General features: G+C 42.1%; 1 protein-coding gene across 1 annotated transcript in view; it reads right to left on the reverse strand.

The window, feature by feature from the left end:
- Positions 1 to 334: 334 nt before the first annotated feature.
- Positions 335 to 18,220, reverse strand: part of LOC134870945 (reticulon-4 receptor-like 1) — an 81,687-nt gene continuing 63,801 nt past the window's right edge. The window contains exons 2-3 of the mRNA XM_063893487.1: positions 4,660 to 5,114; positions 335 to 3,760 (exon numbers count right to left, since the gene is read on the reverse strand). Of these exons, the coding sequence (XP_063749557.1) occupies positions 2,861 to 3,760; positions 4,660 to 5,114 (1,355 nt within the window). The 3' untranslated portion in view covers positions 335 to 2,860. The remainder of the gene's footprint in view (positions 3,761 to 4,659; positions 5,115 to 18,220) is intronic.

The following is an 18,220-nucleotide window of genomic DNA, read 5'->3' on the forward strand; positions in this document are numbered from 1 at the left end:
TATGCCAGGCTGCTGAATGTATGAGTGAAACTAGGGCATGATGGTTAAATGTGGGTGTGTTTCTCTCCCTGCGGTAGATGAATGTGCATACTTATTCCATTACCTTTTTTTAACTTTCTAACCATTTCTCTTTCCTTTTCATTGCCTTATCATTCAGCCTCAGGGCTCATTTTGAAGGTGTGTCTATTAGACACATGCACGGTCGAACACGCACGCATGCGCATAAAGATGTGCATATGCACTTACAAAAGAAAGGTGAACAAAAAACAGACCACATCAGCCATTTGAGGACACTTTCTGTTTAATGTTATTTATAAACAGCTTTTGAGTCTGGCATTGTTTGATAACCACATACAAAACATTTGGGTTACACAAAGGAAGAGAGGAGAGGAGAAGAATAAGGAGGAGTGGGGGAAGGAGGGAGCAATGAGGGTGGAAGAAAAAAAAGCATATGGAAAAGGAGGGAGGAGGAGAGGATGAGGAAGGGAAAAAAGCGAGGGGTCGACCAGGAGAAAAGAAAAGAGGAGGCGCAGGAGGGGGACAGTGCAGATAACCGTTTATCTTGAATGAGTCAGCAGAATAAAAGACAGAACTGAAAAAAATATATGATAATAATCGTATTAAATAAAAAAAAGTCCCAGCCCCTGGCTCCCTGTTTATTTTTTAGGGAACTACCGAGACACAACAGAGAATTTCTCTCTTTTTTTCTTTCTTTGTTTTTTTTTTACAAAAAAATCCTCACAGGAATAAACAGACACAATTTACATCACCTCTGGGTTCACAGCAGCACAAACAAGTTTACCAGAAGGGGTCTCTAATCCTACATGTCAGGAAGATGACACCAGTGACAGGCCTCTGTTTGTCCCCAACATCTAAATAGATAGACATGAAAAGGCAGGGCTCAGCAGGAAACACACAAGCAGGGAATGTGGCCCCTTCTCTCCGATTCCCATCCAGACCAAACACTTTAAGGTTGCCCGCAGAACCACACTATTAATTTCTTGTGCTTTTTGTCAGCATGTCATGATTTTAGCTTTTTACAGCTAGGTCATTCTTTGCATACAGGCATCATTCTGAAAATATAACATTGCAATGCTATAGGAAATAAAGACTTTTAGCATTACTGGCTAGTTAAGGTACCCGGGGGCCCGTGTGTTTCTGTACAGGTTCACCTCATTGTAGTTGTGCATTTGAGACTTTGGGTGGGTGACTCTGAAGTAGTTCAGGTCTAAAGTCAAACCTGTGGTGCTCTACTCTGGGATTTGAAAGCCCCGGACTGACAGAGGTTATAAATTTGTGACAGGCAGGCTGTGAAGGTGACCGGGCTTTGTTAGGGTTGTTTGTGTGCTTGAAACGCTCAATGTCCCATAGTCCTCTCTGTCCTTGTTATTTCCTGAAGAACAATCCCAAGCGACAGAAAGTTCCCACTTTGCCGGACATAGCAGCATAAATATCCAACTCTCCAATCAGGGCTTACAGATCCTCAAGTCCGTCTGTTTTGAAGCACCCTGAACACACCATAAGAACAATTCCAGGGAATGCAGCAGAGGTTTGTCAGTCCCTTTTGTACTGTGGGAACATCACAGAACTGCTTTTGTTTTCCAGTAAAGCAGGTGTTTAGATCATTACAGGAGATATTGTGTTGGTCATCACTCCTTCCTGATGGCTTTTTTTTCTAGCATTCCAAACCCTCCTGTGTTTATTTGGATTGAATCATCATTGCTTCAAAGATTTATATATTTTTTCCAATAATTCTCCACAGAATTACAGAACAAAGTACATCATTTTTTGTGAGCCAGGCCCTGTCTTCAGATTTTCCTTGACCTGCATGTGTTGACCCTCCAGGCTCGTTGAAGCCTCTGTTTCATTGCCGTTAGGTCGAAGAGTGAACCAACCATCTTCTACTCCCATGGTTTGTCCATGTTGGCCACTGGCTCTAATTAGGCACTCTTATCTAGTGTCGTTCTACCCGCATGGCTTTAGAGTTTTCTTTTTTCTTAGTAGACACACTCTTAAAAACAGTGACACAGACTTTCATTCACTCATTTACACTGACTTTGATCGCTTGGCTCTTATAATGAATGGCTTTTAAGTTGATGGGTTGGATGAACAACAAATACGACTAGATTGAAGAAATATCAGTGGAATACGCTGTTCACAGCTCCAGTGTTAGTTTAGAGAAAAAGGCAAGGATACATTTGTGCGATAATATGTTGCAGGATCACCTTCCTGTGAGACATGCAAATAAAACCCTTTTTATCAGATATTTTGTGAAAGTATTTATTAATGCATCTAAGATGACTCATTTTGCTGCCACTTGTGTCTGCAGCATTGTGTTTCTGGATCAAAAGGTGCTGTTGAGTGAGCAGTGTGACAGATATTAATGATGGTCTTTGTCTCAACATGAGTGACAGATGGAGGGAGCATTTTGTGTTAGAGGGCTAAAGATAGAGACTGAGCCGTGCACTGTTCTGATCCTTATTGTGCGTTCTTCTCGCTGTTACTTGAATGAATCATTGGCTTGTTATTTTATGTGTCTGTACAGCTTTCACAAGTTTAGGACTTCAGGGAAGCCATTTATGCCGCAGAGACAAATGTAAAGATTTCCTGATGTTTCTCTCGGTGACATCATCAAAGAAATGGGCTAAATTGTTCTCCCTGACTTCCATGTTTTGATTATGACTTTGATTAAGATTCCTGCCTTTTGATACCACAGGGATACTTCGACAGTAGGTACTTTATAATGGTATGTACACACACAGAAATGCACACATGCCTCAGTTAAAGAGCCAGGGCAGGGTGGTTCAGGAGAATGAATCATAACGTTGCATCACCGGCACAAAAGTGTCCATTTCCTGTCTCAGCGTAGGATGACAGGGATGAGTGACAGCAACAGAGCAGATGTTAAACAGAAAATGTAATCTGCAAACTGTGACCCTGCTTTATTATTGGCTCTCTGGACCCCACTTGGTGGGCCGACAGAAGTTCTGGGGATGCACTTGTTCTTCCTCCTTCCATTTCCAGACAGGTCATATTTACCATCGTCTGGAGTATAGTCTTTCTCACCCACCTCCTGTAGTACTTGCACCTCATTGAGCCCCCCTTTTGCCTTGCGGCCCCGGCGGGTACAGTTTCTGCGGCTTCCCTTAGGTGGCCGTGGCAGTGGGGAGGGTGTAGGTAAGTTGTACTGATCCCCATGGGGCAGGTACGGACGCTGGTGGTGGTTGTGATGGTTTCTGTGGCGATTCAGGTGGTTCAATGACTCTCCGTTCTCCATCTCTCTACCCGGCCCGCCATGTGCGTGACCCTCGGTGGACAGGCAACTGGGCAGCTCCTCTTTCTTCAGCGTTTTCAGGTCCTTATCTGCCAGCTCTGGTGGTGAAACGCACATCAGAGAGGAGGTGGAGCCTCTGAACCTCCGCAGCCAATCCCAAAGTGACAGCGCCTTGCAGTCACACTCCCAGGGGTTGTCGTTAAGTCGAAGGTACTCTAGCGCCGGCAGTAGAGTCAGGCTGGATCCGGAGAGCTCGGTCAGGGAGTTGTTAAACAGGTAAAGGGTGGTGAGGCGGCGCAGGTCATGGAAAGCCTGACGGTCGACCCACTGGATTCTGTTCTGGTGGAGAAGCAGGCGGTCTAAGACCCCCAGACCACGAAAAGTATTCTGACGAAGGCTCCAGAGTTTATTGCCATGCAGGAAGAGATGACTGAGGTTCAGGAGGTCGATGAACAGATCGTCCTCCAGGAACTCTAACTGGTTGTCCTGCAAGGATGTAGGGGAAGAAGAAAAGTTAAAAACAAAGGGACGCAGTGCATTGGAAATCACTTTGATTATTTAGTGTTTGCATTCATTTGCTGTCTTGTGATATGTTGTTATTGGAAAACCGTTATGATCACTTTAACTCATTTCCTTGTACAGCTTTAAGCTAGATTATGGCATCACATAATAATCAATACTACAGTACTACATGTATACATTAGATAACATGATACATAAACAAAGCCCAGTGTGTGCTGGAAATAGCTGGACTGTGCCTAGGATTCAAACCTTTTTCTTTGAACGCAGAATGGTTGCATAGTTGATGATCTGTTTGTCTTTTAGAGGCCTGTAGCTAAATAAAGCCGTGTATGAGGGGTCAGGAAGGATTTTCTTTGCCCTTTTTAGTCGGGGTTTCCTGTCAAGGATTCAAAGGAATTGGGCCATTTGCCAATAATCATAGTTGATGTACCGACCACTCACTTGCTATGATTTTCTGTAAATCTGACAGGCTGTAATAGATGATGTAGGGATGATGCCAAACATTTAAGCTGTAACCTTAACCCCCCGAGTGTCAGTGTCAATTGATATAACCATTAGTAATATGGATATGAGAGCCTTAAGTATATCTATATAATAGAAACGTTTCTCCACAAAGCCATTTCAAAATAACATTTCTAAATTTCAATTTTAGTTTATGAATTGTTTTCCTACAGTGGTTGATAACAAAAGCTATCCTGTTGGTTACTTAAGTATGAGTGCCGCTTTCTGTGTCCAATTAAATAAATGTAATCAGAAAAGGCATTAAGTGCTGAGCCAGGCTGATGGACGGATTAGACCATAATGCGCTTTCAGTGGCAGATGCAATGTACAGTAGAGATAAAACGAGGCTGTTATCCATGTACCTGTAGGTAGAGATATTGGAGATTATTGAGGCCCGCAAAGATCCCTGGAGGCAGGGTGATCAGACCGCAGTGGTACAGGTGCAGGGCGTGGAGCTTGCCCAGGCCCAGGAAGGTGTCGGAGGCGACGGCCTGCAGGTGCCGGTTGTCCCCGAGGTCGAGCTCCTCCAGGCGGTCAAAGCCGTGGAAGGTGGAGGGTTGTATGTAGGAGATGTTGTTGGAGTAAAGCCACAACATGGTGGTGGTGGGCGAGAAGTGGCCGCGGAGCAGCCGCTGGATCTTGTTATTTTGCAGAAAGACTCTTTCGCTCTGCGCTGGGATGCCCTCAGGCACAGCATGGAAGTTGTGGGCTTGGCAGGAGACAGTGCTAGGTGAGGTGTAGCAGATGCAATGACGAGGGCAAGGCATAGAGAGATCCAGGCCACACAGCACCAACAGTAACTCCACCCCGCCATAACCTGAGTGAAACAAAGAGATGAAGGGAAAGGGAGCGTGAGAGAAGGACAAGCAGAGTTAATTGAATTCATACAGCAGAGCTCCTGTTATCAGACGCATCTTAAATGAAACACTTATTTCTCTCAGTTTACAAGGACAACAATGGGCATGGTTCAGTGCTGACAAATTACAACACTGACAAAAATCTCAAACACACACAGGCACACACAGATTCAGTTATTGATGCTTAAGTCCATTTTTCTATCTGTAACTGTTCACCCTTTGCTTAACCTTTGCTGTATCTTAATTTCAATTCAAATTAAGACCACGGACCATGATGTTTTACAAAAAACCTTGGAAATCCTGAATACCAAGAGCCCCCTTCAACGCCACACACAGTAAAATCACTAAAAACAACAATGGAGCAGAGTGTGTGTGGGACTTTGTTTTTGTTTCAACTGTGCGGGAGTATGATTGTCACATTTTTATTTATGAGTTCCTTGGACCAATCTTGATGATACCACACACACACACACACACACACACACACACACACACACACACCCTCATCGACACAGCATCCTATCTACCGCCGCACAGTGTTATATCCTTTGGTTATCCTCTAAAGGCGACAGAAAATCAATGTTTCTCCTGCTTACAAGTGAACACGCATCTCACCTGTAATACATTCCCACAATAAGTGAAAGTGAGAAGGAGGGAAAGAAGGAGAGGGAGGTGGAGGATGAAGCCGGAATCATCTGCAGCATGCCTGTGAAGTGGATATTACTTTTTGTTTTCAGATTCCTCTCTTCTCACTTGTATCTTTTATTTGATTTTCTCCCCCCGCGTTGGATCACTCCAGTGTTTGATGTATTGTGTGGCCAGAGGGGTATAAAAAAAAAAAGTTAAGGGGGAAGGCATGCTGATCCAGGGAGCCACTTCCAAACGGAGAGAGTTACGATTCAATGTGGACATCATGTGCTGTGTCCAGCCTTGTGTGATTGTGTGTGTGTATAAGTGGCAGGGACAGATGTGATGGACAGATGTCAGTCGGTGCAGGACACCGCCGCTCCGCTCTGTAAAGAACAACATGTTCTGAAATGTCAGCAGAGGACAGAGCAGTATTACCGGTGTGATCCACGTGTGTGGATGTCTCCTTGTGTATGTGACATTTATCTTGAACATATTGGGAGAGCAGTGACTTTTTGACAATGTTGACCTTTTCATCATAAAACACAGCTGTCACAGTGCCCATCTTCTGTCCTGTTGTAATAACTGCAAATCAATAGTGTGGCCCTTGTAAATACTGTATGAACGGATGAATATTTAACATTTATAAATATGGATGGTTTAGCAGCAAGTACTTAATTATTTGTGGATTTTAGCACGTTTTTAGTATTCAATCATGAATAATCATCATCACTTATCATCAATTTATAAATTAACTTTTTTTTTAATGATGTGTGAATTAAACAATACACCATTTTCCTATCACTTATTCAAACCTTGATTGCAACCTTTCATTATTATTATTTGTTTGTTAGTTTATCTGGTTGCCTTTTAAATATCTATTAAAGTATTTGTTCCTTTCGTACGCTTTTGTAGAGCTATGGTTGCAGACTTTCTGCCCACCTTCTACACTTGCATACATTGATTAAAAAATACACAAGCATACAACAAACCAAGTTACACATAGATTTAACGAAAAGCACTTTTAGTTTTTCAAAGTAACTATGCCGTTAACATCATTTCTGTTCATTTTTGTGTTATATCTGATTCAGAAATAACTTATGTACTGTTTGGTTGGAGGAACGCTGAATAATAAACATTAAACAATGATCAGTTCACATTTACTATAGATGCTCATGCTGAAGGGCTCTTGATTGTATGTTTATTATTGTATATGCGCACTGACTCACTTCCTCCCCTTTAACTGTTATCTGTTTCACACTGATTGTTCTAACAGCTTTGATTGGTCTAATGGTTTTAAGCTGTAACATACTGAACAACATGTATTCAGTCCCTCTGGTAATCACAATGATTTTTATCTGAGTTTTTTTTCCCTGCCCTTTCTCGACTCCTCTGCTTTATCTGTCCATCTGTGTTGCCCTCGTTTCATGTTCCTCTGTCTCCTTCCCCCACAACTCAATCTTCCTGCGCTGCTCTGCTTCTCCTTCTGTATCTGTTAATTAGCTACAAATCTATTTGCTTCTCTGTATGTGCGTGTGTAAACACATGTTATGTATGTGCATTTCTGTTTCTGTTTCTGTCGCCCCTCATGCTTATCTGCTACAGAAAATATAAGCTATACTTATAGGGATTCATAAATGAGAGCAACTTTCTTTGCTTTACAAAGTACAATTTAGATTTTCTCAGCTGTTAGTGTAAGTTTACATTTAGTAAACGCACCAAGGGCGTGTTCCCACTGGCCCCATAATTTTTTTACGTTAAAATAGTCTTCAGTCTGCCTGACACATACATCTAATAGTGCTTCCAGCGTTAGTTTGCATTTCCAATTGCTTTGCCGTTGCCATTTGTTTACCCCTGCAGTCTCTCGTTTTTTTCCTTTTATTATTTTCATCATCATCGCTTTGTATCTGACTTTCTTCTCCCTCCGCATTGCCTCTTTCATTTGTTTGCCATTATATCCTCCATATCTTTTTTTATTTCTATAGTGCATTATAGAGTGTACTCTTCATAGTTGAACGTGTTTACATTTGAACCCCTTTTGATGGAAATGTGTGCAGATGTACTGTACCTCTGCTGCTTGTGGGTGTTTAGATGGCTATAGAGATGGAAGTGATGACAAAAATGTACTGTCTGCCATATGGATGTGACATGGGGGCAGCAAATCTCCCATCATCATCCAGTCACTCAAACATGTTATTCTTCTATTGCCTAGTTAAAAGGGATTCGTCTGGCTTGACTTAGAGGTCTGCTTTTGAAAGCAAGGCGGAAACCGAGAAATAAAGTTTAAAGTTCATGCTTTGAATATTATAAGTAGAAAATTAAGTGTATATAATGTTTACATCTATTGCTCTTTACAACAGTTAGGAATCATCTCCAAGTCTGTGCTCCAATCTGATTTCAGCTCAGCTGCACTGGCGCAGTCTGCAATACTTAAATAGACAACTAATTGCAGATCAGCAATTAGCTTGAAGTGTTAAGCTGGCGTTAAGCCAAGATTCAGACCTGTAAGTTACATAAAAATCACCCGGAGTTCTTCATAACGCATTTCCCAGAGTCCTGCGGTAAATAGGAAAATTAATCAGGAGGAGTTGCTATAAAAGTGATTTGTGCCTGGCGTGAATCTCTGGCGAAGGGGTGTAATGTTTCAAAGCTCATTTGATACCTAATACCTTCTTAAGATTGAAATATTCCACAGGATTTTGTCGGCCTTGGCTCTCGGAACAAAGATTAGGAAAAGTATGTGGGCTGCAGCTGAATTGTCTTAGGTGCTAAATCATTTGCAAATTTGATTACTCGAAAAAGGGGAACAGCGAAAAAGGCAGCAATCAAACAAAAATAAATACTGTCTCAGCTCATCTTATATACTCAAGACACCTGAACAATAACACCAGACATTAACAGTAAACTCAGTCTCGGTGCAGTTATGTAATATCACTACACGTGATATTAACATTCAAACCTTTTAGCCGTTGCATTAAAAGCTGGGTTAAAGCTTTGACTTTGAACCTGGTTTGCCTCTCTTAGTGTCTTCCACTTTTCGTGCAAACTACAAATTTAACAGCACAGTGAGTCCTTCCAAATGTTATCCTATTCGAAAAACACACCAGCAGAATCATTTTAGTTTATTAGACCTTCTACAGAAGCGAGAAGAATACAATTTCACTTTTCTTTATTTATCAATGTATGCTGTTGCATGTACAGATTTCCTGTATGGACACTGTAGGGGTCTCCCCCAAACTGCTGTATTTGTCTACACACTGTATGGCATGTTATGTCATATTTATTTTAGAAAAGTGGTATTGTCTATAAGCCACACAGAGGAAGGTGTTTCGCTGATCGTATTCCAGCTTGATTGGATCATAATCACACTGCTGTCGATGTCCTTTTGTCCTCCGGGGCTGGTAGACTAACGTGGCTTTTACTTTATAACAGTGATTGTCCATTTCAGCAGGTGATGCCTTTTTAACTCTCCCTCTCATTTTCTCCTCTCATTCTCTCTCTCTCTCTCTCTGCCTTTGCATTTGTTCCCTGCTGGTTGTTTGTCTAAATTCTAATCTCAGCCTGTCGGTTAGATATTTGTCGAAAGCTTCATCAAGCACAGCCAGGGTTCAATTACAATAGCCATCTCCCTCCTCTGTCTTCCTCGTATCACTCCACACCAGTCGTAAAGTGAACACACACACACACACACACACACACACACACACACACACACACACACACACACACACACACACACACACACACACACACACACACACACACACACACACACACACACACACACAGAGAAAGAAACCCTACTTAAGCACACACACATTCTGCTTGTCATGCCATCATCACTGAACTGCCTCAACTGCGACTTGGCATCTGGAAGAGACACCTGCCAGTCATTCTGGCAAACACAAGGAGAAAGTAACAGAGCAGGGAATGTGAAAGGGGGTGAGGAAAAGAGAGGAGGGGATCCAGAGAGGGAAGGAATGGGCAATATCTTACTTAAAGGGAATGAGGAGCTCCTAAAACATGAAAGCCAAGACTAGGCAAGAGAGGCACAGCATGGCGATGTGGGAGGAAGAGAGCGGAGCGAGTGAGACTGTAATAAAAGAGGATGATGGGGTTGACAGGGATCTACTGCAAAGCGTAGACCATTATATAGTTAGGTGTGGAAATGTCTGTCTGCTCTGCACAGAACATAGCTAATTATATGCCCTTCTGATAAAAAATCGCAAAGTGATTAACACACATGCAGAAAACAACATTTAGTCACACTGAAACACTCTCTTGTGCACCCAGGTGCGCACACACATGCACGCAGGCCGCAGGCACATACACCCACATACAGACAGAGATAATCAAACCAAATTAGGCAGCAGTGACAGGATTCAACCACAAAAAAACTGAGTTAGAAAGTAGAAACATAAGAGTGGAATTTACAAAAATGAGGAGGCAGAGAGAAAGGGTTTGGGAGGGACGAAGGCTAGCTCAGACACTCGATATAGAGATGCGGCTGCTCTCTTGTTGGTGGTTGATTTAGCTTAGCATAATCCCAAAGATCATTTAGCGTTGCTCATTCAAATGGTGATAAATCTGTGGCTGAGTTAATGAGAGATTTAAACGGCGTCATTGCCTCAAAGACACAGCTGAAATATCTCTGCACTATATAATCCTCCCCTCTCATGTAATATAGTACATAACCATTACATCCATCTTCATATTGCAGACAAATCAGGTCAATATTGCCGGCTCTGCACCATTGATCCTCTGTGGCCTTGGAATTACTATTTTGTAGCCTTGTAAGTTTCTTGTATTAAAGCTCTACTTTTGCAAACCTAAAACTAGAACATTTAAAACAAAGCTTACAGAAAACTCCCAGGCCGAGTACGGGTAACATCTTTAAAGTTAGGGTAAGGATGCCATGAACACAGAATACAAATGTATTTTGTATTATAATAGGAAACTGCAGACTCTTTAACATCAGAATCCCCATCACAGCAGTATCAGCCCTTGCCCAGCAGTGAAGCTAAAAGTTGAAAGAAAAATCGATGTTCATTATCATGAAGCACCTTAAGTGGAACCAGTGCACCAAAATCTAAGAGGGCTTGCTTAAAAGCTTTATTTTTTTTAATGTGTCTAGGAATCGTACAATTAGCCTCAGCCCTGTTTAGTCTTTTCTTCCCGCCTGTCATTGCCCGGTCTCGTTCGCTGTTGCAGCCAGCTTTGTGACATCTGTTCAGCACTCCACATACTGGCCCAGTAAAAAGAAATGTTAAGGGCGGAGACAGATGCACACACTTTTGAGCGAGAGAAAATGCAAAAATAACCTCTACCCTCTTTGCATGCAGTAATTGGGTCATTTGAAAGGCTAAGCTTATCTCAACACTAATCAAGCTCTAATTATGCTCAGAAAAACTTTGCCCACCCCTCCCTGTCATATACACACACACACTACACATGCATAATCAGATGATGCAGGTCACCACTTTCCCTATTTAACTCCTGCCTATTAGCGGAGGAAGAGTGAGCGAGAGTACAGTAGTGCTGCTGCTCTCCGTTTCGTCCTGCTTTGCTGAAACCACGATGACAAACACAGGCCGACAGGGTGACATGTGTCAACGGGAAACAGGGGCAATGTTCTGACTTCAATGAGGAGGTGCGGCACCTCCTCCTCAGACATGAAACCCTAATGCATTCAGACACAGCAGGACACAGGAAGCTGAGACCGAAAACAGAAACACAATGTACACATTATTTTGATCATAAAATAAGTCCAAACTCAAAAACAGTTTTTTACATAAATCCAGGGGAAAGTATTTGATACAAGAGTACCTGAACTGCATTTAACTGCTTATTTCTTAATTACTTAGAGGTATGCTGGTTGATAATTAGATGCTAATTTGTGCCACTTTTCTCTTCACTTTGCATTCCCAGAGGTATTATCTGAGTCTTGAGCTGCTCCTAATACAAGTGAGCCTTGTTTTTTTGTAAAATAATGTGATTAGAGTCCTCTTAAAACAAAATACAATATTTTGGGTGCATGATAACATAACCATATATAAAATATGAAAGTTGTTTCTTTGATGTCACCCATAGGTTTCTGAAATCATTTAAATATACGCTCCCCGGCCGAAAAAAAGGTCACACTCTAATATTCGTTGGACCGCCTTTAGCTTTGATTACGGCACGCATTCGCTGTGGCATCGTTGCCACAAGCTTCTGCAATGTCACAACTGGTATTTCTCTCTTGCATTAATTTTTCGCCAAGATCACGTATTGATGACGGGAGATTCGGACCTCTGCGCAAAGTCTTCTCCAGCACATCCCAAAGACTCTCAATCAGGTTCAGGTCTGGACTCTGTGGGGGCCAATCCATGTGTGAAAATGATGTCTCATGCTCCCTGAATCACTCTTTCACAATTTGAGCCCGATGGATCCTGGCATTGTCATCTTGGAACATGCCTGTGCCATCAGGAGAGAAAAAATCCATTGATGGAATAACCTGGTCCTTCAGTATATTCAGGGAGTCAGCTGACCTCATTCTTTGGGCACATAACGTTGCTTAACCTAGACAAGACCCACTGCAGCAACCCCAGATCATAGCAATGCCCCCCACAGGCTTGTGACCTTTTTTTTGGCCGGGCAGTGTATGTCTCGTCAGTGGAGTAGAGGCGGGCCTGGGTGAAAACGTCAAGGGATTAGCGATCCAAGATGGCACCTTCCTCCAGCATAACTTTAACTACTAATATAATTGAAATAATAAGCTATAACTTTTTATTCATTCTGTAAAGTTGGGCATTTTTACATAGGGGTCGATGGAGATTGATCCCATTTGTTGCCTTATAATGACCTGTAGGCTTCAGTGATGCTGGGCAGGAGAATACATTCTGGGTGCAAGTTTTGTGGAAAACCAGAACAAAAGTGATAACAATGAGCATTCTGAAAATAATGAAAAAGTAAACTATTCCAAACAATACCACACACGTTTTCAAGCATTAATGCAGATGCAAAGTGACACTCATACACACACACACTAACACACTGATGTGCACCCCCATTGGAGCTAATTCACAGGGATGTTACAGCTGACTGACCCTGATCTGGCAGAAGGCATCTGTGTCTGCTGAGATGGTGTGTATGAATGTCAGTTTGAACATCTGTGGAGTGTGTGTGAATGAGCGTGCATTCACACACACTCCACAGCAGTTGTAGTTGAGGTGCTGGTTGCCCCCCTCTGTCTTGCGATGACTGGATCTGGAACGTTTTCTGGCAGAAGCCCTCAGTGGAGAGCGAGGAGAAATGAGCCTGTCCAACAGGCCAATGAGAAGTGCAGCATGGGGGCTGAGTGGGTTCTTCTCTTAATAGCTGTTAGTCCAATTTCCCCAGCATGAGGAAAATATATGTTCCTGTTATTGTGACTACATCATTCCCTGCTCTCTCCTCTACACTGCAGGTATGAATCACCCTTTGTCACCCTCCCCCGCTCTCCTCCCTGTTGTTCGTTCAGTTTCCCATCTGTCTCTATTACAAACACTGCTAAAAGTACATCAGGACTTATTATTGCATGAATCTTTCACAGCCATGACTGTCTGCACTCCCGCACCTTGTTTCCGAGGCTTTTTGAGGCTCTCGGAGCGAGAAATTTCCGTCATGCTCTGAGATTACACTTGTAAATCAAACGCACAGTAATTTAAGAAAGGAGAGCCGAAAAGAGGAAAGAGGCAGAAGGCGAACAAGACGAAGTGTTACAAATCCAAATATCCAGAATGACAAGTGAAGTGAGCGATCTCAGCACAGTGACATGTCCAAGAGATCATCCGTCAACGGGCTGTTTTGTTGGATAACACGCTGTTGCAGCACACTTACCTTTTACTGGGCCTTTAACAGGCAGGCATTGCCCATCTTTCACACTGATTGGCCAAAACAAGTGGGGGAGATGGGCATCAAGTCCCTCATTAAACAGGCTCCCCATAGAGAATGATTTTAAGGACTATAGAAGTGTCAGAGCTTGATGCGATCAGTTTCGTTCCAAAATGAGTTATCCAGCAGCTGACAAATATGAAACCTCCAGCAACAAAATGATTAATGACTTGAAGTCATGACTGCATATACAGTATAGTGTGCTGGGATGAAATTGCCTGATCAACCCCGTCCATCTAAATCCAGAGTGTCACACTGAAATGTTTCTAATGGCTAACATCTGACAGCAGTTTTAAGCGTTCTCAAAACACCATTAGCATGATATTAGTGGAGCAAAGTGCTATACTTTCCCCTGTCCGGCTCGCTTTTACTTTTGACGTTTTTCACACTGTGGCGCTGGAGGAAAAAACATTCAGGTGGAATGACAATGAAATAGTGGAGGGAAGACATCCGTCAGGAAATATGAGAAGGGCGGTGAAAGGGAGAGGAAGGATGTATGACAGGCGAACAGGCGGCGTCACAGCTCTGCTCCATCAGCTAAAGGGAGATGAATGAAGCGAGAAGAGCATGTCGGTTAAACTCCCTTGATCATTCATCGGAGCGGGCTAATCTGAAGGTTGCTGGTTAAACTCCCGCATCTGTCACAGTGTTTGGCTCCTGTGAAGGTTAGAATCATCTGGAAATGTCTCGTCCGGCTCTTCTTCTGCTATCTAATTTGTTACACCCTGGTTCCTCTGTTGCTCCTGTAAGGTTTTGCTCTGTTTATTTCTCAACTACCTTTTTGGCTTTGATCATGAACATGTTTGCCCTCCCATTTTTGAGGTCTTGATTTTCTATTTAAATATAAACTCCCCAGGATGTTGATACACATCCTGCATCTCTGACACATTAAAATAACAAAGGATTCAGTAAACTCACCAATGATGTATCAAGCGGTTGCACCCTATTTACTCCCTGATATAAGAGGCTCCAGATTCTATTCAGAGGTGTTTGTACATTTAATAACAACAGACAACTTTACTACTCATTTCTTTTGTGCAGATATAGCCAACAGCTGTTCACCCGCCCCACCTCGTTCAGTCGCTCCGACACGCACACTCCCCAGCGACACAATAAGATACTCTTATAATCATAACTTATATGTCTTTCCTGGTTTGCATTTAAAGGTCCCCTATTATACTCTTTTTCAACAATATATTATAGGTCTCAGATATATAAAAAAAATGGCTCTGAAATGTTTTGCTGGCTCTCAAAACCAAACAGATCATGCATTGTAGCCTTCCTTAAACCCCTCTGTTTCAGCCCTGTCTCATAAGTGCTGAGTCAGTCTGTAGCTTTAAATGCTAATGAGGTCCTGCTGGCCACGCCCCTCTGCAAAGTGATTGGTTTAAAAAAACAAAACAATGGTGCTCTAGAAGGAGATTCAGGTGATAAGGTGGGTCGGTTTTATCTTGGTTGGTTATTAGCTAATGGTTGCACAACCCAAAAAAACATTGTGACATCATTAAGAGGGCAAAATCTGGATGGATCGGGACAAAAAGAGAGAGAATCTTTTTTCCTGAGACTTTCCGAATCTCTTAACACAGAGGGGACAAATATTTATGCATAATAGACATGGAATTTGCCTAAAAGGTGGCCTTTAACGCAGTAGTATTGCCTCCTTGCTCTTCTTGCAACATATTTGTATACTTTTATAATATCACCAGACTTTAAAATGACTTCCTATACAGTCTTAGTCAAGTTTTAAGTTTGTAAGTTTTTATATTAACCATAATTATATTAGATCAAACCTTAACATAACCTTAATTTCTCTAAAATGACTACCTGTGGGTTTCGAGGACTCACTACATTGAAAACCTATTAACATCCCTGCACTCCTCTGAATATGTCTCTCTTCATCCTGTATGATTTAAGAGTGGCTTTGAAAAGTTTGCAGCTTCAATGACAGCTTTTCAGCTTGCATTCACAGCAGGTATGGATTCAAGTGATGACTCAGTCCCAGCATAATCATTTCTCAACACATTCACAGAAGCCTTTGAAACCCCTCCTGCAATACAACCGTCTTCTCTTCACTTGAGCTTCATGCTCGCTGTCCTCTCATTGACATTAAATCACTGTCTCTGTTTTATTGGTGATCTGAGAGGATAGAAGACAGATTCAAAAAAGTCAAAAGGCAAGCACACTGGCATTATGTGTTTCTCAAAATAAACCAACATAAGATTCACTCTATAAATACCATCTGCGGTGGAGAGCTAGAGGGAATAAGAGAAGAGAAGAACAACAGTAGTGCTTATATGTATACGTTAGACACTGTTACCATAGTATACAATAGGTTTGCATAAAAAGCCTTCAGTGCGAGGTTCTTTATTTCTTAATTTAATTGTTTCTAAAATGTCAAGCGTTATGCTAAAACCACTCTCTAGATCTTTAAACAGGGGATAGGAGTGGTAAGAATGTGTTGAGCCTAAAATGGCAAATTAGCAAAGTAAGTGACTTGAACTATAATTTGAAAAATCCTATATTTAAGGGAATGTTTTATTCTCTGTGTCCACACCACATACGATCTCTTCTAAATGTATCTATGACTTGAAATACACAAGGGTCAGGATTTATAATGTTGAGTGTGGCATGCGTTTGATATTTCTTTCTCAGTTCAATTGAACAGGATTAAAGCGCAAAGCTGTTTTTGTTGTTTTGGTGAAGCGTCAAAATGCACTCCAGAAATAATGTGGCATGGCATCAGTTTGCTTGATTCAGGCTATGCTAAAGATCCATTCAGCCACTATAATTCAATAACTCCATTCCTGTCATTTTCACCTTTTTTCTTTCCTCTGTTCCTTGACCTCCACTTTCTGTTTACTTGGTCGTTTATTTTCTGCTTTAGTGTGTTTTCATCCCCATTTTCTACAGTTTTCTGACTTTGTGTCAACATTTGTATGCTCTATTGTTATCAGCTTCGCTCTGTTTTTTTTCAGTTCATTGCCACTATTTGTTTTAGTAAAGAGTAGTTTAAATGCACCAAGAGAGTTCGGTGGATCATCCAGGCTAACTGGGGAACCGTTTCTTTTGTAACACATGTCACTGTTGAGGTTTTCCGATGCCAATTCTCTGTGCTTTGAACATCGTAATACGAAATTCGATTCACCTCTAGTTTCCTGGTGGCGTCAGAGTTTCCAGAGATGAATATATGAAAGCATTGGCCTTTCAACCTAAAAACGATCTGCACGGGGACATACCCACAAGGGGTATTCCGCCTAATTTTGTTGAAACAACTCTTTAAGGTGAAGGGTTTGGTTCGTGCCAGGGTTTGATACACACGTTCCAATTCATGCCGCAAATTGAAAAGCCAAAACTCAAAAAGAATTCCTTGACCTTTTTATTTTATTTTTGGATTACTTTTATTCCAAGAGTAATCTTTTTTTACACGCACAAGGACGAGCACTATTCAACAAAATACATCTTCGATTCGTGCTTTGGAATTGAAACATTTCATTCGAGGCAGAGCGACTCCGCTCTCTCCCTCACCCGAGGCGAGTAACGTAGAGAGACCCACAGTGCAGTGTGTCCCTGACATTTTCCAGCACTGGGGCCACAGCACTTGTCACAACTCCATCAATGTTTTGATTTTCTTCCTCAAGGCCACACACAAACACACCTAAAATAACACTTACGTTTGAGGACCCATTTGAAAAACACAGAAAATACAAAATCATGCATTCACAGGCACACTCGTCACTAACACTCGTCACTAACACTTGCCGTAACATGTGCAAACACACACTTTGCCATACCCGCATCTAAATGCCAAAAAGCATGCATGAACACACTTTTTTGCTTCTACAAATGTGTACTACTTGGATGGTTTTCACGAACACACACCATCCCACGGAGCTACACATTGTACTTCACACCAAAACCTCACACAGCAGCTTGGAAATGAATTATGAATGCATATCTTCGACTCCTCCCTCCTTCCCGACTCACTAAGTCTGTCCACTCAATCCACCTTCACCTTGGCTACATAATCCTCTCAATTTCTCCCCCTCTTTATGCCACCTTTTTCTGACCCCTCTCCTCTCCTCTCCTCAATTTCTTCTCCTCGCCTTCCTTCTCCTTTACTCCTCCCTGACTCCCAAATTTGTCTTAGTATCTGAATAAGGATTGACTCATGCAGGGTGGATCTGAATTCTGATGCTTTCTTTGGTGCACTTTCTTTCCTGTGTGTGTGTGTGTGTGTGTGTGTGTGTGTGTGTGTGTGTGTGTGTGTGTGTGTGTGTGTGTGTGTGTGTGTGTGTGTGTGTGTGTGTGTGTGTGTGTGTGTGTGTGTGTGTGTGTGTGTGTGTGTGTGTGTGTGTGTGTGTGTGTGTGTGTGTGTGTGTGTGTGTGTGTGTGTGTGTGTGTGTGTGTGTGATGTCAATCAAATCTCTATTTAATGATTGCAAATGAACCAAAACAGCTGTGCATGTAATCGGCTATATTGGCGTTCAAAATGAGTGATCACAGAGAGAGTTGGAAGCGGCGCATC

This window comes from Eleginops maclovinus, chromosome 10 (genome assembly GCF_036324505.1).
Source record: "Eleginops maclovinus isolate JMC-PN-2008 ecotype Puerto Natales chromosome 10, JC_Emac_rtc_rv5, whole genome shotgun sequence".
Classification (NCBI taxonomy): domain Eukaryota; kingdom Metazoa; phylum Chordata; class Actinopteri; order Perciformes; family Eleginopidae; genus Eleginops; species Eleginops maclovinus.